Source organism: Malus domestica, chromosome 17 (assembly GCF_042453785.1).
Source record: "Malus domestica chromosome 17, GDT2T_hap1".
NCBI classification, from domain to species: Eukaryota; Viridiplantae; Streptophyta; class Magnoliopsida; order Rosales; family Rosaceae; genus Malus; species Malus domestica.
The window spans coordinates 6,649,786-6,674,080 of record NC_091677.1 but is presented as its reverse complement, the minus strand read 5'-3'; the positions used below and the strand labels follow the sequence as shown (position 1 = coordinate 6,674,080).

The 24,295-nt window shown below is 37.1% G+C and overlaps 1 protein-coding gene across 1 annotated transcript; it reads right to left on the bottom strand.

The window, feature by feature from the left end:
• Positions 1–13,128: 13,128 nt before the first annotated feature.
• On the bottom strand, positions 13,129–22,731 carry LOC103404893 (indole-3-acetic acid-amido synthetase GH3.10-like). Its single transcript, XM_029097805.2, has 4 exons — positions 21,768–22,731; positions 21,414–21,515; positions 20,385–21,205; positions 13,129–13,773 (listed from the first exon to the last, which is right to left on the bottom strand). Exons 1-4 carry the CDS (start codon positions 22,073–22,075, stop codon positions 13,235–13,237), a joined length of 1,770 nt encoding a protein of 589 aa, XP_028953638.2. The 5' UTR covers positions 22,076–22,731; the 3' UTR covers positions 13,129–13,234.
• Positions 22,732–24,295: the final 1,564 nt, after the last annotated feature.

The window sequence follows — 24,295 nt, the reverse complement described above, 5'->3', positions numbered from 1 at the left end:
ATGATTATGTTCATGATCTGTATGTTACTAGTGCAAATGGAGCACCTTCCATTGTGAAGGGTGAATGTACTATCTCTCTGACTCCAACCTTATCACTGGTTCGTGTTTTACTTGTTCCTGATGTTAAGTGAAATCTTTTGTCGGTAGGAAAACTTCTTAATTCCTTATATTGTTCTGCTCACTTCTACCTTACGTATTGTTATTTTCAAGACATTCAAACTCAGAAGATAATTGGTTGTGGTAAAAGAATAGGGGGTTTGTACATCTTGATTATGGAGGATACTGTTGTTTCCGGTTCAAATAATCATCAAGTTTTAAGTGCTAAAGTGGATGACAAACATCAAATTTGGTTGTGGCATCGACGATTGGGACATCCATCATTTAGTTATATGAAGCATCTATTTCTTTCTTTGTTTCGCACTTGTAGTGATTCAAAGTTCAAGTATGAAACATGTGTTATGACTAAGAGTCATCGTGCTTCCTTTCCTGTAAGTGATTCTAAAGCTACTTTGCCATTTGATTTGATACATTCTGATGTGTGGGGTCCAACGAAAGTTACTTCTAATGGATTCCGTTGGTTTGTTACTTTTATTGATGATTGTACTCGGTTAACTTGGGTGTTCTTGATGAAGAATAAAAGTGATGTTCCGTTACTTCTTCAAGAATTTTGTACAATGGTGTCTACTCAGTTTCAGACCAAGGTTAAGGTCTTTAGGTCTGATAACGGAGGAGAATATGTGAATCACACTTTGGCATGTTTTTTTCGTGATCATGGTATTATTCACTAGACGACTACCCCGTTTACACCCCAACAAATGGTGTGTCCGAACGGAAGAATCGTCAAATAATGGAGGTTGTTCGCTCATTGATGTTGGATAAATGTGTTCCTAATAATTTGTGAGGTCATGCTGTTTTGGCTGCTGTGTATTTGATCAATCATGTTCCAAGTAGAGTTCTTGATTTTCAGACACCGTTTGATGTGCTACAAAAACATGTTTCTTTTGTTTCTGTATCAAAGCTTCCTCCAAAAGTGTTTGGGTTTATTGCGTATGTGCATGTCTACTCTCATCAGCAGAGTAAACTTGATGCATGTGCTTTTCGATGTGTCTTTATTGGGTATGCTAACAATAAAAAAGGTTATAAGTGTTATCATCATCTGACTCAAAAAACTTATATTACCATGGATGTCACATTCCACGAGGAAGTTTCGTATTTTGTGAAGCCCTCTTCCGACTCTCCACTTCAAGGGAAGAGGGGGAGTGAAGTGCATATTAGAAGAGATGGTATGGATGATGTGTTACAGACAGAGTTGGAAACAGAACCTATTATGTTGCGTGATACTGATCAGTTGACTACAGATAGTGATTGATCACCTGTCATTCCCGAAATTATTTCTATTGACGACAGATCAGATGTACCCAGTGAGTTGCCTGTTAGTATGTCAGATGAATTACCTTCTGATGATCGGTTGCCTGTTGCTGATATGTCTAACGAGTTGCCTAATGATGGTTCGTCTAGTGATGATTCTTCTAACAGTTTGGTACAAGATGGTGACATACATGAGGTAAATTTAGACGATTCTTCTACTTATCAGTTGCCTCCACGAGCTAATCGTGGAAAACCTAAAGTACAATATGAGCCTGATATGCATGCCAAAGCTAAATATCCTATCAACAATTATGTGTCTACTCATCGTTTGTCCAAACCGTATGCATCTTACATATGTCAGCTATCTAGTGTATCAATTCCAACAAAATTGCAAGATGTTTTGTCTGAACCTAAGTGGGTTAATGCCATGAAAGTTGAGATGGAAGCTTTGGAAAAGAATTATACTTGGGATTTGGTTCCTTTACCAAATGGGAAGAAAGCTGTTGGATGTAGATGGATGTTTACTATTAAGCACAAAGCAGATGGTTCTATTGACCGGTATAAAGCCAGATTAGTTGCTAAGGGTTATACTCAAACCTATGGGGTGGATTATCAGGAGACTTTTGCTCTTGTTGCCAAACTTAATATTGTGCATGTTATTCTGTCCTTAGCAGCAAACCAGGATTGGTCTATGTTGGAGTTTGATGTTAAGAATGCTTTCCTTCATGGTGATCTTAAGGAGGAAGTTTATATGGATTTCCCACCTGGTATTGGAACATCTCCTGGAAAATGTGTTGTATGCAGGTTACGAAAGGCTTTGTATGATTTGAAATAATCTCCTAGAGCGTGGTTTGAGAGGTTTACAAGTTCAATGAAAAAGTTTGGGTATATCCAGAGTCATTCAGATCATACTTTGTTTCTAAAGCGACAAAATGGTAAGCTAACTGCATTGATTATTTATGTTGATAACATGATAGTGACTGGTGATGATCAGAAAAAGATACAACGCCTTCAAAAGTACCTAGCTATTGAATTTGAGATGAAAGAATTAGGTGAATTGAAGTATTTTCTTGGAATCGAGGTTGCACGATCCAAGCATGGTATTTTTTGTCGCAACGGAAGTATGTTCTTGATTTGTTGGCTGAAACATGTATGTTAGATTGCAAACCTGTTGATACTCCAATTGAGCAGAATCATCGTCTGGGCTTATTTCCAGATCAAGTTCCTACTCATAAGGAACGGTATCAAAGGCTTGTGGGGAGATTAATTTATTTGTCTTACACTCGCCTTGACATTTGCTTATGCAGTTAGTGTGGTAAGTCAGTTTATGCACTCATCTAGTGAAGCTCATATGGATGCAGTAACCCGTATTTTGAGGTACTTGAAGATGACTCATGGCAGAGACTTGGTTTTCTCCAAGAATGGTCATTTGAATGTCGAAGGGTATACAGATGCAGATTGGGCAGGTTCTATCATTGATCGGCGATCTACAACTGGATACTTTACATTTGTGGGTGGTAATTTAGTTACTTGGAGAAGCAAGAAACAAAAAGTGGTGGCTAGGTCAAGTGCAGAAGCTGAATTTCGTGGTATATCTCATGGTCTATGTGAGTTGTTGTGGTTGAAAAAATTGTTGAGAGATCTTAGGTTTAAACCCAAGGGTGCTATGAAACTTCTTTGTGATAACAAGGCTGCTATTGATATTGCTCATAATCCAGTGCAACATGATCGAACAAAACATGTGGAAATTGATTGACATTTCATTAAGGAAAAATTGGATGCTATAATTATTATGTTTCTGTTTGTGAGATCTGAAGATCAACTTGCTGATGTTCTTACCAAGGCTGTGTATAATAATGGGTTTTCCAACTCACTTGACAAGTTGGGCATGCGTGACATCTTTGCACCAACTTGAGGGGGAATGTTGCGAGTTATATATTAGTTAAAGTGTAAATAGTAGTTTATTGTCCTACATTGGTGAAGTACATATGTAATACCAATTGTAACTCCTATATATACTCCACTTTGGAGATTAATGAATATATAAGAAATTCCCAAATATTGTCATATATATTTTTGGTATTTACCATGTTTAGCTTAATATTGGTATTTACCATATTTAGTTTAATATTGATATATTGCTCTCGATGTAAATGTGCCTGCCTCCTTTAAGAAGCATTACTAATACTTCACCATTCTTTCTAAAAACATAACGCTCAAGGAAAAAGGTTTTCTCGACCCTGTGGACCGAAACTAACCAATTTGGTCCATGACTCCTTCACGCCATATTCCTTCATCACCCATATTTCAAGATAAAAATCTTTAGAATCGATATTCATCACAAATAGAGCTATAGATTTTCTATCTCTCGAAACAGACAACAACAATCCAAATGTGTAACTCCATACGACACTCGTTGACATTGATATCTTGCAAAATAACTCATTGCCGACGTCAAAAGTCAATATGAAATGATCATCGGTTGCCCTACTTACTACAAGCCAATGAAGAACTCCATTAGAAATGACCTGTTTTTCACTCCATATGTTGCACATTGAGGAGCAACCGAACCAAGACTCTTCCACGAGCCAGTGGCTAGTGAATAAACTTCAGCCATGGTTGGACCCATAAGTTCATTGTTAGGGGTAACAACTCTAACGACCTTATAGTCAGCTGTCATAGCATCATAACCGAATCCAATAGCAGCGTCAAACCTGCTGTTATACATAGGAAAGGTAATACCAGGGCTGGGAAGGGTCACTAACTTACTAATAAATGGGTTCCATAATATGAAGCTTTTACCAGAACGCACAATATCATCCGCCAAGCATACCAGCCCATTACAAATGCCGACAATGTGCAAATATTCATTGCCAATTTCCTCCTTGAGAGCAATTGGAAATTCTATCTCCGAGTACTCGTTGAAAACCTAGTTATCATACTGCACAGAAAATACCTCTTCTCGTATTTTGGATGTAAGAATATTTTAATATTCTAAAGTAGTCCACATGACATGTATATGATATGTAGGATTTAATGTAAGAATATTATAATATTCTAAAGTAGTCCACATGACATGTATATGATATGTAGCATTTAATGTAAGAATATTTTAATATTCTAAAGTGGTTCACATGACACGTATATGATATGTAGGTTTTAATGGATATTATTTGTGAATAATCCTATTGGTCAAATTATGAGAATTGTTTCCTATTAAATTACTGTGATGGGTGATATTTGATTATGTGTTTTAAATGGAAAGGGGTCCTTTCTCTGCCTCACTTATGTATATTGCATATACCCATCTAATATGCACTTGATAGAAAAAAAAAACACGATTATAGTTTTCACATGCAAATAGAGGCAAGAGAGAGAACATCTATTTCCTCCGCCGCTAACAGAATCCAATTGGGTATCTCATAGCGTTTGTTGTCATGGATCAAGGTACGCTTGGTTGTTTAATGTATTTTCGCATTTTATTTGTATGTGAAAATCATGAAGTTCGACGATCTTGGCTTAATTGATTTACGATTTACATGTGGTATCAGAGCTTAGTTGAGAGCTCTCATGATTTTCCATTTACAATTATAAACTTTAACTGAATTGACTTAATTAGGGTTCAATGTTTGCTATTTTGAGGCAGACATGATTATATTTTATTTGCATGTATCGATTATGCATGTTGGGATTGAGAAATTGTAATCTTAGTTTTATTACAATTTTTGCCGAATTGCATATTTGGGTATGGAAACTATGATGCAATTTGGGCGATTCTTTTAGTTGGAATTAGTTAAAGTAATTTGAATATTTGTGACTGATCATCACGATTATAAACATCATTCATTTAATTTGTAATTCGTCTTACGAAATTATTTGTTAGTCACCAAAGTGGCCAAACTAGGAAGATCACATGGATTCAAATTAAATGATGATTAATCAATTACTCATGGTAGGATGATGCATATGAACGAACAAAACCTTATTATGTTTTAAAGGTTTGTACATGAGTAATATGATTTTCATTTGTCATAAGTTCTTAAGGGTCACCCAAAGGTAGACTAATTGCTCATATGATTGATGATATGAATTTCATTTTATTTGTTCAGATATCCAAAGATAACGAAACCTGTCTTGTTAGAAATGTACAATTATCAATAAGGTATTATGCATCGATGATTGTTTGTATTGTTGTAGTATCTACCCAAAGGAGAATATGAAAAGACACTTATTGTTATTACACGTGTTTTTTATTACTCAAAGTATTAATGTTGTGAGCACTTTTGAATTGAATTGTCAGTGCCTGTTTCTCTTCATTCACTTGCTCCATATATTCCCTCATTTAATGGAACAAATTTCTCAGATTGGAGTGAGCAAGTTCAGTTACACCTTGGTGTCCTGGATCTTGATTTAGCACTCCGAACTGACAAACCTGCTGCTCTTACGAATACAAGGAGCACTGAGGAAAAATCTCTCTATAATGCATGGGAGAGATCGAATAGATTGAGCATAATGTTTATGCGAATGACTATAGCGAGCAACATAAAGACTGGCCTTCCTCAAGCTGAAACTGCTAAGGAATACTTGAAAAATATTGAGACTCGTTTCAAGACTGCTGACAAGTCTCTTGCTGGGACATTAATGGCTAAGCTTACCACCAAGAAATTTGATGGTATGCGAAGCATGCATGAGCATGTCTTTGAAATGACTAATATAGCAACAAAGCTAAAGACTCTTGGAATGAATGTGGATGACTCCTTTCTTGTTCAATTTATTTTGAACTCCTTGCCTCCTCAGTATGGGCCATTTCAAATCAACTATAATGCTATTAAGGACAAATGGAATGTTGATGAATTGGCCACTAAACTTATTCAAGAGGAGGGAAGGCTTAAGCAGCAAAGAGAGCATTCCGCTCATTTAGTAAGTCAAGGAGCTGAAAGAAAATTTGGAAGAAAGCCTGGAAAGGGAAAGAAAAGAGGACCACCTAAGGTGCTAATGCTACTCAGGCTCATGATAAGGAACAGAAAAGTGATTTATGTCGCTTCTGTAGGAAGCCTGGGCATTATCAAAAGAATTGCTAGAAATTTAAAGAATGGTTCGAAAAGAAAGGTGAGCCTTTGGCTTATATGAGTTTCGAATCATATTTAACTGAAGTTCCTTATAATACTTGGTGGGTTGACTCTGGTGCTACGACTCATATTTCTAATTTGATGCAGAGATTCCTTACGACCCAAACTTTAAATCCAAATGAAAATTTCATTTTCATGGGGAGTCGAGTCAAAGCGGTAGGAACCTTTCATTTAATTTTGGATACTGGATATTGTTTGGATTTATTTCAAACACTTTATGTTCCTAGTTGTTCCAGAAATTTGGTTTCAATTTCGAGGATTGACCGTAATGGATTTTTTATAAAGTTTGGTAATGAATGTTTCAGTTTATATAAGAATACCTCTTTTGTTGGTTCCGGTATTCTAATAGGTGGGCTGTATAATTTAAAGCTCAATAATTGTTTTGCTGAAACACTTTTGACCTTGCATCATAATGTTGGAACTAAGCGTAGCCTAAATAATGAAAATTCTTCATTCTTGTGGCATAAACGACTAGGTCATATATCCAGAGAAAGGTTAGAAAGATTAGTAAAGAATGAGATTCTTCCGAACCTAGATTTTACTGATCTTGATGTGTGTGTGGATTGTATTAAGGGCAAACAAACCAAACACACCAAGAAAAGAGCCACAAGAAGTTCAGAGCTTCTTGATATAATTCATACAGACATATGTGGACCTTTTGATGCTCCATCCTTTGGTGGAGAAAAATATTTATCACTTTTATAGACGATTATTCACGTTACGACTATATTTATCTATTGAAAGAAAAGTTTGAAACAGTGAATACTCTTCAAGTGTTCATTACTGAAGTTGAAAGACAATTAGATAAAAAGGTGAAGATTGTCAAGTCGGATAGAGGTGGTGAATTTTATGGAAAATATGATGAATCAGGACAATGTCCTGGTCCATTTGAAAACTCTTTGAAAAGCATGGCATATGTGCCCAATACACTATGTCAGGTACGCCACAGCAGAATGGTGTTGCTCAAAGGTGTAATCGTACTCTTATGGACATGGTTAGGAGTATGTTAAGTAATGCATCTTTGCTTATATCATTGTGGATGTATGCTCTTAGGATTGCTATATATTTATTAAACCGGGTTCCTAGTAAAGCAGTTCCCAAAACACCATTTGAACTGTGGACATGAAGGAAACCTAGTTTAAGGCACCAACATGTTTGGGGTTGCCCAGCAGAAATAAGAATTTATAATCTGCATGAAAAAAGTTGGATTTTAGAACGATTAGTGGTTACTTTATTGGTTACCCAGAAAAATCCAAAGGATATAGGTTTTACTGTCCTAATTATAGTACGAGAATTGTTGAAACCGGCAATGACAGATTCATTGAAAGTGGTGAAATCGGTGGGAGCTAAAAACCTAAGGAATTGGTCATTAATGAAGTTAGGGTGTAGATTCCTAGACCTATAGTTTCTAAGCAAGTTGTTGTTCCTACACATGTTGAACCATTAGACCATGTTGAACAACAAATTAATGACCATCTGCTCCAGAACATGTAATGGAAGAACCACAAGAAATAGCATTAAGGAGATCTCAAAGAGAACGGAAACGTGCTATTTCAGATGATTATGTGGTATATCTACAATAGTTTGACATTGATGTAGGAATAAATAAAGATCCAGTTTCGTTTTCACAAGCCGTTAACTGTATTGGTTCTAGTAAATGGATTGATGCCATGAATGATGAGTTAAAATCAATGGACCAAAATGAAGTCTGGGATCTCGTTGAATTGCCTAAAAGTTGTAAGAGAGTTGGGTGTAAATGGCTTTTTAAGACCAAACACAATTCTAATGGGAATATAGAACGATATAAAGCCAGATTGGTGGCCAAAGGTTTTACTCAGAAGAAGGCATTGATTACAAAGAGACTTTCTCACCAGTTTCAAAGAAAGACTCTTTTAGAATCATTATGATTTAAAGTTACATCAAATGGATGTGAAAATAGCATTCTTGAATGGGAGTTTGGAAGAATAAGTCTACATGGATTAGCCTGAAGGCTTCGCATTAAAGGGAAAGGAACACATGGTCTGTAAACTAAAGAAGTCAATATACGGACTTAAACAAGCTTCACGACAATGACATCTTAAGTTTGATAATATCATTGTATCCTTTGGTTTTAAAGCAAACATCGCTGATCCATGTACATATCTGAAGGTCAGTGGGAGCAAGTTTATATTTCTAATTCTTTATGTTGATGACATTTTGCTTGCTAGTAGGGATCTTGGTCTGTTACATAAGACCAAGCAATTTCTCTCGGAGAACTTTGAAATGAAAGATATGGGTGAGGCGGCCTATGTGATAGGAATTGAAATATTCTGAGATAGATCATGTGGAGTGTTGGGCCTGTTTCAAAAAGCATATATTGAGAGAGTTTTAGAGAGATTCGGTATAAAAAAAAAATGTTCATCCAGTGTTGCTCCAATTCAGAAAGGGGATAACTTTAGCTTTATGCAATGCCCACAAAATGAATTAGAGCGTGCACATATGGAAAGTATTCCTTATGCATATGGAAGCTAAGTTTATAGCATGCTTTGAGGCTACGAATCATGGATTATGGTTACGGAATTTTATCTTAAGGCTTGGCGTCATTGATTCCATTGCTAAGCCGTTAAGAATTTTCTGTGACAATGCTGTCGCTGTCTTCTTCTCCAAGAATGACAAGTATTCTAGTGGTGCTAAACACATGGATATAAAATACTTGACTCTTAAGGATGAGGTTCAGAAACAAATAATGTCTATTGAGCATATAAGCACAATGCTTATGATCGCAGATCCCTTGACAAAGGGACTGGGGCTAAAGGCATTTAATGATCATGTTGAAAGAATGGGTCTTGGTGGTAGTCCATGATGATTGTCATTGTTTATGAGAATTTGTTTAATGACAATATTGTGCTTGACACTTTGAGCTCGATAATTGAACATGTTTATGGAGTTTCCTGTTTTCCATTATATGTATACATTTATGAGATTGGATGAATGATAACATGAATGTCTCTAACAAAGACATTATCGGACCTATATATATGTTTCTCACTAACAGACTGTTTTAGGTAATTGCTAGTGTTGTGGTACATGGAAGGGACTATGTCGCTTGTTGATGTACAACCGCCATGACTCGCACTAGTGAATTGCTTAAGATCAGTATTTATGTTGACCAATTGATAGTAAGGACTATTTCAAACTTTATTGCGCGCTTAATGTTTATTTGTTAAACCGAAAAAGGAACATGTCTCACTATGGATTCTAAAGTAGTCCACATGACATGTATATGATATGTAGGATTTAATGTAAGAATATTTTAATATTCTAAAGTAGTCCACATGACACATAAATGATATGTAGGTTTTAAATGGAAACGGGTCCTCCCTCTGCCTCACTTATATATATTGCATGTATCCATCTAATATGCACTTGAAAAAAAAAAACACGATTATGGTTTTCACGTGCAAATAGAGGCAAGAGAGAGAACATCTATTTCCTCCGCCGCTGACAGAATCCGATTGGGTATCTCATAACGTTCGTTGTCATGGATCAAGGTACGCTTGGTTGTTTAATGTATTTTCGTATTTTATTTGTATGTGAAAATCATGAAGTTCGATTATCTTGGCTTAATTGATTTATGATTTACATTGGACACGACTGTTGTGTGGCGATGTGTTCTAACAGAAGTTATAGAACGACCAGAAACACTGTGGTGTAGGAGGAGGTGAATGTCATTCTGTTTGTTGAAACGGATTGTTCGCCTAAGGTGGGACTGAATAAAGCTTTGATTTACGATCACGGACCTCCATGGCTTGCACACCGAGGTGCATTGGATCAAAGATTTAATGGGTAGTCTAAATAGGATATCATGGGTTATTTCCCGAGGAAAGGAGTCCAACATTGCTTCAAATTTCTGTTTCCTTGCTTGACAAGGATTGACGGTGAGAGAGAGACTTCAGTTCTGTAGATCAGCAGATGGTGGTGAGGTAAAAGAAAGGCGTGAGCGGAAATACAAGGCTCATACTAAATTAGTTTAAGAACAATCCAATTAACTACTCAAGCACTACAAAGCTATTACTAAAAAACTAAAAATGCAATACAAAAACACTGATCGTACAGCCATGAAACTCAGAAGTTCTTCTAAATTCAGTGGGCGTACTTTGGAATCTTCTTTCCAACCTTTAGCTTCTTCTTGCCTGGTGCCTTCTCTGCGATTCTTGGAGGAGCATTAAAACACAAGTATGTCTGTTTTGTAAACGTAAGAGATGAGCAACATAAGAACATCCGTCTTGTATTTTTGTGCTTTTTCTAACCCATCAATTTCTTTTGAGTCATCCAAATAAAATACAAAAAAGGATACATTTCTTTATTTCTTTTGAAAAATTTCTGTCCGACCGGCGGTAGACGGCTTTAGAGAGAACTGTGTAGGACCACAGGTTGGGAAGGAATAAAGAGCCATATGGAGTCTAGTTTTTTTGTGTGTGGTTGCATAGTTATTTGGTCCGATGAAGTAATCTACAATTTGTGATTTTTCTTAACACGTTTTCAGTCCTAAAAGTTTTACAAACTACGTAGTTTGCCCTAAGCCGAGACAAATTTTAAATTGTACTGTATTTGGTCCTTATATAGTTTGCAAACCGGTTTAGTCCGAGGACCTCATGTGCAAAAGGCCTTTTTCTAATGCTAAGTGCGACTCACACATTTTAAATATATTTATTTACGTGGATTGCTTCACTTATTTGTTATTTCATTATTTTCTTTCTTTATGAGACATATTAGAAACCCAAAAGAAAGGCGATCATCATATCACATAATACAGGGAGAAATTTAAAATTTACAGAAGTTAAGGGAGAGTATTTGTGACAGAATTGAAACATAGTTTGTATGAATGAGACAAAACCCCAAACGAAGGAAAAAGAGATCCTAACATTTAGAACAATATATTTAAGAAAAAAGAATGAATTTTTGTTCATCATTGTCGATCTTTATGTAGAAATTGCAATTGAACATCTTTGTTGTCGATCTTTTATGTAGAAATTGCAAAAGACAATGAAGATAATGAATTTTAGTTCTTAAAAAAAAAGAAGAAAAGAAGAAGAAATCATACTAATATAAACAAAATAAAAAATGAAACGTTAACCAGAAAAACACTGAAATGTCAATCAATATATAAGAAAAGTAGGTAAGGTCGTGACAACCTTTTCTACGTTGCTCCTATCATTTCCCTCCATATTCTTACATTAAAAACATACTAATTTATTTGACAAAGAAAAGAGAACATAAGGGAAAAATTACTGTAACAGTTAAGTAACATATGAATGTGATATTAATCATAAAAATTCATGTCCTCAAATGTGTATTCATCAATTTAATCAAAGGAAAACTAATGAAAAGTCCAAAAAAACTTATCTTTTAACGAAAAGCCATTTTTAAAGGTGTAGTGAATAGTGCCAGTTAAAGGTAAAAATATGGTATTTCGTTAAAAGTGAACAGTATCGGAAATGTTTTGTTAAAACTTCCTTTAATCAAACTACGGTGAACAGCACATAATTAAGTCTTTTTTTTTTTCTTCTTGTTTTTTACGTGCAACAACACGGTGCACAATGAATATACTTTGACTGAAGGGTTAGAATATATTTGCATGTATATGTTGCATAATATACATGCAATAATTTCAAGTACTTCATCTAATAGCTAATAATGACAATTGACATGCCAAAGAGGTGAAAGAATTCAAGAGATTAAGGCATTTGAAATTCACCAATGGAGCTGGAATCGTCTTTGAAATTAGAAAGCTGGCGAATTTGTCCTCTCTGAAGAAATTAAGAAGTTCGTCTCTGAAAGTTGCATCACCCTCCCTGAAGGTCCTATGGATAACTATGAACGTTTTCAAAGCTACCTGTCAATGACAAACACAAAAATAATACAACAAAATTTAACAGGAATCAAACATATGTATAAGAAACGGTAAGCATAGTAATCCACAAGATAATGATGATTCATATATAGCCAATAAGAAAAGTATCATATAAGTGTTGCATCATCCCATGTAAACTGGAATTTTGTTACTGAACAATGCAATGGCAGTGATAAAAGTTTATGGAGTTTGAAAACTGAATGGCAACTGCTATGCATCTGAAAACTAAACGCGCCGAACGCCGTGATTCGTTCTTCAATGCAATTAATTTTTTTTTTGGTCAGACGATAGATTTGTTAGATTAGGGAGCTGGCGGAGTTCGAACTCACGCTGTGGCGTAAGGGCAACACACATCTCCATCACTGTGGCAAAGGACCACTTTCAATTCTTCTTTTTTTGAACAGGTGTTTTTATTGTAGTGGTTTTCCTCTTTAACTGAAATTCTTCTTTTATTTTTTTAGGGTTCCAATAATTTGGATTTTTAATTCTGTTTTTATTTTAGTTTTTGTCACAAAAGTGTCCCTGCTATTTTGTTTCTATTATTTTTAGTGAGTTGTAATTTTTTTTTGTTTTAGGGGCATTGTTGTCCAATTATTTTTAGTGAAGGTTGGGACACCAAAGTTGGCTTCTCACATTCTAGTAGTAAAGACAATTTGAAGAAATTATCGTTTTTATCCTTCACACGTGGGAATGTATATATTGCATAAGCACAAGAACTCTACAAAGAAATTGCCGACATTAGATAGAATTAAACTTTATTTCTGAGCCAAACTAATGATTTCGACATGTAATTTCAGAAGAATTTAACCCGCCATATGCACCTTTGCCAAATACAATAATGTTGCTAATCAGCATATGCAGTACTGTAAACCCTTTTAATGGTGCATAAGTTGAGAATACTTAAGAGCACCTTGTTGCTAGTACACCTAGGGGTCTTGAATTGGCTCAATGCCGATCCATTTCCTAAGAAATGTTCCAAAATTTTCTTGAACGTTCCCTTTTCCACAATTCGAAGCTCTAGAGGTCCAATCGAATTGTTTCCCCTCGAGACAACGTAACCATGATCCACAAAAGATGCATCCATTTCTCTGCAACATTCACCAAGAACCCTCTCTTCAACTTCCCCTTTGATCTCCCAGTATATTATGTAGTGGCCTGGTTGGGTTAGCACATCAGCATGGCTTGTGAAGTCAATCAGTTCTGCTTTGGAGTTGCTCAATAGTTGAGACCCTCTCTCCACCACTATTTGAAGGTCCTTTTCAGTGTTTTTGTCTATGTTTACTGTCAAAATAAGCTTTCTCCTGCATATAAAGTTCAATTTTGGAGTCCCATTGTGGAAACCTGCCACTTCCACCACATCTCCTAGCCTGTACCTATAAAGTCCTGAAAAATAGAGAAAAAAAATATAAACGTGAACAACTAACTGAATAAAAATAGAGAAAAAAAATATAAATGTGAACAACTAACTGAATTCAAATTCAGATTCAAGTACATAGAAACGAGAACAACTAACTGAACTAACACACATTTGTAAATTCTAAGACTTTTTCTAGGTATAGACTATATAACCAAGAGCAAGATTTGCTTTTATGTCCATCTACTTTTTTTAACTTCGGTACTAACTCAATCACGATCAATACATCATGCAGACCTACTAGGGCTCTAGAAAGCAATGTCCATGTGTTTTTTGACCATGATATTATGGTCTTAATTTTGTCCACGTATCCTCTGAGTTTAGTGTTGAGAATTAAGCTGCATACTGAGCTTAAATCAACTTGCAGATGACAATCCTGCAGGTTGAAAGTGAAGAGAATGAAGAATTCGAAAAGATGAAGAACTGCTATTTTTAGAAATAGCCGTTAGTTTTTAAACTTGTAACGGCTAGCTTTATTTCCTGTTTTAGAAATCTATACAGCTGTTAGTCTTATCTGTTTGGGATGTACTGTGTTACCCGATCCTTCTCCAAGTGGAAGAATCGTAGCCTCCGATGGGATGAATGGCTGGAGATGAGTCCTTGCTCCCTGAAAAATAGGATCTTAGCATTTGACTGATTAGAGGAATATAAGCCTCTATGCTCTGACCTTTCAGATATAGAAAATATATACAAAAACATTCTCTTACTCTCTGTGCTCTTCCTTCTTAGATTTTCTGGTTTTAAAGCTTCAATCTTTGTGTATTAATCAACCAAAAGTATAAAGCCTGATACCATTTCAACATGGTATCAGAGCCCTAGGTCTGATTCCAGAGAGGGGCGTGAAACTGTGAGAGAGGTTCTTCCTGAAAAATTCCCAAAACGGGATAAAGGTGGTTCCTTTATTGTTGGTTCACTGATATTCACCAAGAAAATGGTGGGATCAGGTTCTTCAGGTGGAGATTTACGAACTCCACAGTTTGATGGTGCAAACTATGATTTTTGGGCAGTCAAGATGGAGACTATCCTCATAGCGCATGACCTATGGGATGTAGTAGAGATTGGAGTACAACCACAGCCGATTCTCGAGGAGGAAGAAGATTCTGGAGATGAAGGTAGTGAGGCTGAGCAAGTTCCAGTGGAAGCACCTACCATCTCCAGAGAAGACAGAATAAAGAATGCCAAGGCGCTGAGTCTCATACAAGGAGCCATAACCGATGAGCTTTTCCCTCGCATCAGAAATGAGAAGACTGCAAAAGGGGCATGGGACATTCTGAGAAGAGAGTTCAGAGGAGATAAAAAGGTAAGAGTTGTAAAACTTCAAGCAGTTAGGGCTGATTTTGAGTATATGAGAATGATAGATAGTGAAAACCTAGATGACTATTTGGGTAGGTTTTTTGGAATTGTGAACAATCTGAAATCCCTTGGTGAAGATGTGACTGAACAAAGAATTGTGCAGAAATTGTTAATGAGTCTAAGTAGGCGGTATAAATCCATTGTGTCCATTATCGAGGAAACTCGAGACCTAGATGCTATTAGAGTTGAAGAAGTCATTGCATCTGTCAAAGTCTATGATAAAAGGGAAGATCTGCATGATGAAAGGGATAAATTGATAGGAACTGAGAGAGCCTTTAGTAGCCTAAGAGTTGGAAATAACCAAGCTTCGGGTACCTACAAGGGGTCACAGAGTAGACCAAATCAAAAGTGGCAGGGACAATACAAAAAGGGATCAAATTGGTCTCAAAGTGGAAACTTGAGCAACAACAATGGCTCAAACTGGAACAACAATTCTGGAGGAAATTGGAACAATAGATTCAACTCTCAGAACAAGCAAGGAAGTAGTAGTCAAAGTTGTGTGAAACCACAGTGTCAAGTTTGTCAGAAATACCATTTCGGTGTGTGCAGATACAAAGGAAAAGCCAAGTGTGGAAAATGCAACCGATTTGGACATATTGCAAAAGACTGTGATAGTCACAAGCAAGTAGCTAACTGTGCAAAAGAAGAAGAGGTAACCATAGGAACCATGTTCTATGCTTGTCACTCTTCAATTATGCAAGATAGAAGTGTATGGTTTGTGGACAGTGCTTGCAGTAATCACATGACATCTCAAGAGTCTGTGTTAATAAACATTGACAGATCTGTATCTTGTAAAGTCAAAATGGGCACTGGAGATCTTGTACAAGCAACTGGAAAAGGCACTCTGGTGGTTGAAACTCAGCATGGAAAAAGATACATAAATGAAGTTTTGCTGGTTCCAGGTTTGGATGAGAATTTACTAAGTGTAGGCCAGATGATGGAGCATGGATACTATGTTCTATTTGGGGGCAATATGGCAGTCATCTTTGATGATAGAAGTCTCAACAATGTTGTAGCAAAGGTGATCATGACAGGAAATCGATGTTTCCCTCTGTCACTAGAATCTATGACACCTGCAGCAAGAAAAGCATCAGTAATTGAAGACTCTTGGACCTGGCACAGAAGACTTGGACATTTGAACCTTGCTAGCATGAAGAAGATGCAACAGAAGGAAATGGTACTTGGATTACCTGCTTTGACAGAAATGGAAGATGTGTGTGAAGGTTGTGTTTTAGGGAAACATCACAGAGAGTCATTTGACAAAGGAAAAGTGTGGAGAGCAAGCTATCCACTTGAGTTGGTACACACAGATTTGTGTGGACCAATGCAAAATGAGTCCATTGGAGGGAATAGGTATTTCATCACATTCATTGATGATTTCTCAAGAATGTGTTGGGTTTCCTTTCTCAGAAATAAATCTGATACCTTCAATGTGTTCAAAAAATTCAAAGCTTTTGTTGAACTGCAAAGTGGCTTTAGTTTGAAGAAATTAAGGAGTGATAGAGGTGGTGAATACACCTCACATGAGTTCCTGGATTACTGTACAAGCATGGGAATGGAGAGACAACTAACCATTGCCTATTCTCCTCAGCAAAATGGAGTTGCTGAGAGAAGGAACAGAACAATTTGTGAGATGGCAAGATCTATGATGACTGAGAAAGGAGTCCCTGTGATTTTCTGGGCAGAAGCTGTGAGTACAGCTGTATATCTCCAAAATAGATGCTTCACAACATCTGTGATAGATAAAACACCTTTCGAAGCTTTCACAGGTAGGAAGCCTGGAATTAAGCATCTGAAAGTATTTGGTTGTATCTGTTATACTCATGTCCCATCACCCTTGAGGCAGAAATTTGATGACAAAACCAGAAAGGGGATTTTCATGGGATATGGAAGCTGTGAAAAGGGATATAGAGTGTATGATCTGCAATCTAAGAAAATTGTACTCTCAAGGAGTGTGATTTTCAGTGAAGACAAATCATGGAAGTGGGAAAGTAACCAAGGGGAGTCTATCTCAATACCTTTCAATCTTGAAGGGAATGGAGCAGAAAATGAAGTTAGTGAAGAACAAACTGATGTAAATCAGTTTAATAATGCTGGAGATACTCATTCAAACACCACTGTTAATGAATCAGTTGAGGAGATGAGTGGAAGTCACAGCCAAGGCTCAATACCTAGCTCCACTCCAGTAAAGATCAGAACTCTGGAAGATATGTATGCAAGATGTCACATGTGTATTATAGAACCAGAGAACTACCAAGAAGCAGTAGGTGATAAAGCCTGGCAAGAAGCTATGAATGCAGAGTTGGAGATGATTGAAAAGAACAACACTTGGGAACTTGTTGAGAGACCAGTTGATAAACCAGTTATAGGTGTGAAATGGGTGTTTAAAACTAAGCTTAACTTGGATGGAACGGTTCAAAAACACAAGGCTAGGCTTGTAGCAAAAGGGTATGCACAGAAACCTGGGATTGACTACAATGAAACCTTTGCACCAGTGGCAAGGTTAGACATAATTCGAACTCTCATTGCTCTTGCAGCACAAAAAGGTTGGAAGCTATTTCAGTTGGATGTTAAGTCAGCATTTTTAAATGGTGTACTTGAGGAAGAAGTGTATGTTGAGCAGCCTGAGGGCTTTGAGTTGGCAAATGCAGGTCACAAGGTCTATAAGTTAAGGAAGGCTTTATATGGACTTAAACAGGCACCTAGAGCCTGGTACAGTGAGATTGATGCATATCTCTCACTGTGCAAGTTCAAAAGGAGCACAAGTGAAGCCACACTATATACAAGATCTGATGATGAAGGAGGATTGATAATTGTGTCAATCTATGTTGATGACATTATATATACTGGAAGTAGTGACAAGATGCTCAGTGAATTCAAAAAGGAAATGATGGAAAGATATGAAATGTCTGATCTCGGCCTTCTACATCACTTCTTAGGCATGAGAATATTGCAAACTGATCAAGGTGTGTTCATACACCAAAGTAAGTATGCTAAGTCCTTACTTGTGAAATTTGGGCTCGAAGATTGCAAACCAGTGTCTATCCCTTTGCCTACTGGTGAAAAGCTAAAGAAAGTGGATGGGAGTGAATTAGCTGATGAAGGACTTTACAGGAAAATAGTAGGAAGTCTACTGTATTTGACAGCAACTAGACCTGACCTGATGTATGCTGCAAGTTTGTTATCAAGGTTTATGAATAGTCCTACCAAGAAGCATTTGGGAGTTGCACGAAGAGTACTAAGATACGTGCAAGGGACTCTTAACTATGGCATTGAGTATAAGAAGGACAAATCTGCAATTCTCATTGGATTTTGTGATGCAGATTGGGCAGGAAGTGAAGATGATAGCAGAAGCACCTCTGGTTATGCATTTAGTTTTGGCAGTTGAGTGTTTTCTTGGGCATCTGTAAAACAAAACACAGTTGCGCTATCAACTGCTGAAGCTGAGTATGTCTTAGCATCTGAGGCAACAGCACAGTCCATTTGGTTAAGGTTTGTTCTTGATGATTTTGGGGAGATGCAAACTGAGGCAACACCTTTGTTCTGTGACAATATGTCGGCTATATCTATGGCAAAGAATCCTGTTTTTCATCAGAGGACTAGACATATAAACAGAAGGTATCACTTCATAAGAGAAACCCTACAAGAAGGTGTGATTGATTTGCAATTTTGCAGAAGTGAAGAACAACTTGCAGACATTTTTACAAAGGCTTCGCCAAAAGACAGTTTTAATCATTTGAGATTAAGGCTTGGAGTTAAGCCAGTAAGCAGCTTAGGAGAGGCTGTTGAGAATTAAGCTGCATACTGAGCTTAAATCAACTTGCAGATGACAATCCTGCAGGTTGAAAGTGAAGAGAATGAAGAATTCGAAAAGATGAAGAACTGCTATTTTTAGAAATAGCCGTTAGTTTTTAAACTTGTAACGGCTAGCTTTATTTCCTGTTTTAGAAATCTATACAGCTGTTAGTCTTATCTGTTTGGGATGTATTGTGTTACCCGATCCTTCTCCAAGTGGAAGAATCGTAGCCTCCGATGGGATGAATGGCTGGAGATGAGTCCTTGCTCCCTGAAAAATAGGATCTTAGCATTTGACTGATTAGAGGAATATAAGCCTGTATGCTCTGACCTTTCAGATATAGAAAATATATACAAAAACATTCTCTTACTCTCTGTGCTCTTCCTTCTTAGATTTTCTGGTTTTAAAGCTTCAATCTTGTGTATTAATCAACCAAAAGTATAAAGCCTGATACCATTTCAACATTTAGAAGGTACCCAATTTTTCCAAATTTCAACTTGTGGGCAAGTGTCAAGGGAAAGGGACCAGATATTTCCAAGATTGCTGCTGATCTGCAAATAATCGACAGTTCACATCTGTGTGTTCCTCCATCAAGGTTTGGTTTGTTGTAGGATAGCATATAGCAATGATCGATGCTTAAACATGTCCAGTTCAAAGTTCTATTAATGAAAAGGGTTACGTTGATATTTGCTCCCTAGGTAATAAGGATTATGAAGTGATTTGTTATGAAAGTTTGATAGAATGACCTGTCACCACTTTTTCACGAACATTCCGATAACTCATTTATTGGCACGTGATCATTATGGTCGGGACAAGAAGTTGAGCTAAACTATTAAGGATTGTAAAATAGATTCATCAACAAACCTAAAAAGCACTCACTTCGACTTGAGTTTTAGCATGCAAAATTAGACTATGGGGAATAATTTTCACACACCCATGCAAAAAGTAAATAGGTGTAAGTAAGAAATAAAAAGGCATGTGCAATAGCAAGGGCAGAGCCAATGAAGGCTCATTGGGGGCATATGCCCCCACTCAAGTGATTAGTTTGTTAAGTTGCAGACTATAATTATATAATATACATGTGTTATTTTTGAAGAAAATATATGTACCTAGTATTTAACATGCTTTCATACTATGTATACTCCATATCAAATGTTATATGAGCAAAAGTGCTCTTATTTTGTCATTCAAACTGAAAAACCTCACTCTTGCGTAAATATGTATTAATAAATTTCTTATCACTTTGCCACTTTCCACTACTACATTGAAATTTTTGTAACATTGGAATTGTGATACATTATCATTTGAAATCATCCCTATTTTCATATTGATTATAAGCCATACTATAATAAGGTTTTCTTAATTGATTTTCAGATTGCCCCCACTAAAAGAAAATTCTAACTCTGTCCCTATGCAATAGTGACTACTTACCAGTGATAGTAGTGAGGACAATCTCATACTCTTGTCCAACCTTGACTTGTGACAATGGGACTGGTTTATCTTCTATGAAATCATCCATGACCAAATTGTAATCTTGCTTCTGTCTATGAAGTGGTATGAACTCAAAGTAGGAAAAAGTTGGCACCACTGCAAATGTCACATCCTCCGGAGGCAAACAAGGATCCACATTCACCCCAATCCAACTCTCAGTTGATCCATATTCTGCACTTACTAGCGGCACTTCCGCTGCATATCGCAGGAGTTTTTTCACATACGGCTGCATTGATCCTGTCATTATAGAGTACACATACTTGGCATTAGGCCAAAGCTTTGGAATTAGACCAAACCAATCCAAACCCTCCAACTCCCTGCAACAAGCTTCTATTTTCGAAGCTAGAATTGGGTTTGGCGAGATGATACCCAAGACAGCTTTTCTCACTTTCGGGAGATCGATTCGTTTACTGAGAGTGCCATCTCGAATGTCAATGTACAACTCCTTCCAGAGCTCTTCGAAAGCTATAAAGGACTGCACTATACTGTAGGCAAAGGCAGAGGTAATGAACTCTACTTGCTCGGAGAAGAAGAGGCCGAGGAGGAGGTGACAATATGTCGATTGCTTGCTGTCACCATTCGAAATGACCTCTTCGGGGCTGCAAGTGAATGACTTGGTTTTTTCTTGTTTGATTTTGAATTCCGGGCTGGCGTAGTAGTGAGTTGTGGCTGTTCCTGCTGTTAATCCTCCCTTGGTTTTGAATTGTCTACTGCTGTATATGAATTCAAGGATCCTCCCTCCTTCCCTCGTCGGATATACCCTACGATCAAGATGAATAAACTAAAATTAAAGGGCCACGGTTATACAAGTTTTAATGATAACTAACTAGTACTGTTGAAATATAGTTGTAAATATAAAGGTTTATAACTTCATATAAACATGAAAATCTGTAAAAGTAGGTAGCTAAATATATAATAGTCTAATGAATTGGGATGGTACTGGACTGAAATTTAAGAGAAAGTTTAAACCTTGATCTATAAGCTGCAGCCAGCCTAAAAATTTGAAGAGTGGTCTGTGAACTGTGGCGCGTAAATGGTAGGTACTTCTGTCTTCCTTCAGTGGTTCCAGAACTAGAAAAAAAATGTAACCAAAGAAGACCATTAGACCCTTCAACAAAGTGAGAACATATACATGTAATGGTTTTATTCGTCGAATCCAATACCAAAAAACACAAAAAAGTTCCATTTTATTCGAGCGATATTCTAAGTATATATATATATATATATATATATATATATATATATATATATATTTATTTTAATATAGTAGGAAACTGGGAATAATTTGAAGCATATCTCAAGTTTTATGAATAAGAAGCTAACCTTAAGGAGAGAGTAGTCATAGGTTGTTTTGTGAGAATGGGGCCTGAGTCCCCATTTGCAATTCTTTGAATGTAAGGTTCTAAATCTGCATGTGAAGCAAGAGGCACCAAAGAAGTGTAGAGTGATTCCAACACACATGCATCTACCTCTTTGATTTCGATGTCCCCCAACCATTTCTTGAGATATTCCACTTCGAAGTTCAGCTCAAGTATCCGCCGGAGCGTCTGCGTTTGAACCAAGCCGGCGTTCTCCGTCACCTCCTTAAACCACCTAACTATATCATCTTCTCCACACACAGATGGTTCCATTGGAGAGGTTTTTGTGGCTGCAGGGTATTCAGAGGAGGAAATAATATTGCAGAAAAAAAAAAAAGAAGAACAATGTTGTTACAACTTCGAATTTTTAGTGGGGGGCCACTTAATTAGTAGCAAGTACTGTATGAATATATAGACCACAACTGATTCAAAACCGAAATATCTCTCTTGGATTATAGCAACTTATCTATGGAGTCTTTGTCATATATTCAAAAACTCAACCAACCTTCTAATGTTGGTTGCACAGCGATCTTAGAATTGTAGGATGGTTTTGTAAACCACAAGACATACATAGTATCATCCTTTTCTTTTCTTTTTTTGGGGGGGGGGGGGGGGGGGGGGGGTGTGTGGGAGAGAGAGAGAGAGATTCTTGTATGAAATGATATATATGGTGACAAGAGTTGCCAGGGGACCAAAGGCAATCAGCAATATTGACAGCTTGGGCTACAGCACCATGCTCTAGCTATTATCCCTCCAATTATTAGAAGGATTTTATGACATTGGGGCAAAGAGATGGGTGGACACTGAATAAATGATCTCGCACCGAGGACATATTCTGTGTGAGTGTCTCGCTCATAATGAGTAAATCTAACATAATGATATATATCGGTGATATCGAAGATTTTCTCAGATATGGCATGAGGCTAAAAGATGAACACCCGACCTACCTACCATGACAACATTGATCAAATCTGTAAGGGAAAAGGATCCTCGCCAGATCTTTTTCCTGAGAATCCTAGGGATCCTGTGATCGTGACTATTCATCGTACATCGTGTGATCATTTTTTGTCAAGTACTATTTATATTTAATTTTAAATTTTAAATTTTGAAATAATTTCTGACCCCACGATGTACGATGAACGGTCACGATTGTAGAATCCTAGGATCTCCGGAAAAGAATCCAAGGAGGATCATTTTCCAATAAGTCCCTCAAATCTACTATAATCAAGTAGTTTAATGTCACTCAAACAAGTATATATTATCAAATCTAGGGTTTAGAGTTGACACGCATCGACCCCGATATTCCCCGAATATCAGGATAGGCACATGCTGGCCGACACCTGAGGTGACAAAAGCCATTTATTGAAATACAAGAGAAATGATTAGGAGAAACACGCACGATTAAACATCTGAATCCAAAGGGAGTTACAAACAAAGTTTAGGGAAATAGCTAGAGTGCGCAAAACACGTTCGAAGTCAAGATCACAAAAGGAAAGATCATTACAAATATTACACAAGTGGAAGATAGACTGCTACTGGTAGGGGAATGCCTCGTATGATGCCTCGTAGTCATCGTTCCAAGACTTGAATGGGGGCGCAAAACAAGGGTGAGTGGACCAAGTTTATATACATACATAGTACGAAAACAGTTATGAACATACTAACCCCCACAGTTTAATAATGAAAACTACTAGAATAATAAGTGATAAGCTTTTCAGAAACCTTTAGCATGCCATAAAACAATTCATATATCCATCTGCAAATCAATCTCAGAAAATCATATCAGAAATCATATCAGAAATCATATCAGAAATCGTATCAGGAAGCATAACACAAGTTGTGCTGCTAGTGAGTGCACTGAATAACAATACTCTCGGCCCAATGCCTGCACCTCAGTCTCTGTGCCCGTAGCCAGAGATATCTCCCTCCCGGCCTAATGCCTGTCTCCGTGTCCCTCAGCTTTTCGCTAGGGATTATTTCTCCCGGCCTCAATGCCCGTAGCCAGAGATATCTCCCTCTCGGCCCAATGCCTGTCTCCGTGTCCCTCAGCCTTTCGCTAGAGATTATTGCATGTTTTATTGATAGAATTGCATAATTTAATAGCATGCCTTGCAGAATTATTGTTTTGAGGAATACTTTACAGGAAGCATGATGATTTAATTATGATTGATTATATATATTTTGAACTATTTTCATTATATTGTATTTTCTAAACAACCCTCATTCTGGTAGACTATCTGATCGATGACGATAGGATGCTAAGAATGTGTTACAAATGACTTTCGAACACCTCTTCGTAGTATAAAGGATCGATGAATTTATGCTACGAAGTTGTATTTTAGAGATGAATTATGTTTTGTGCGTACCTAGTGAACACTATGCCACCTGGGGCGAGGATCTGGTGTTGGCATTAAGGCCGGGAGAAATAATCCCTAGCAAAAGGCTGAGGGACACGGAGACAGGCATTGGGCCGGGAGGGAGATATCTCTGGCT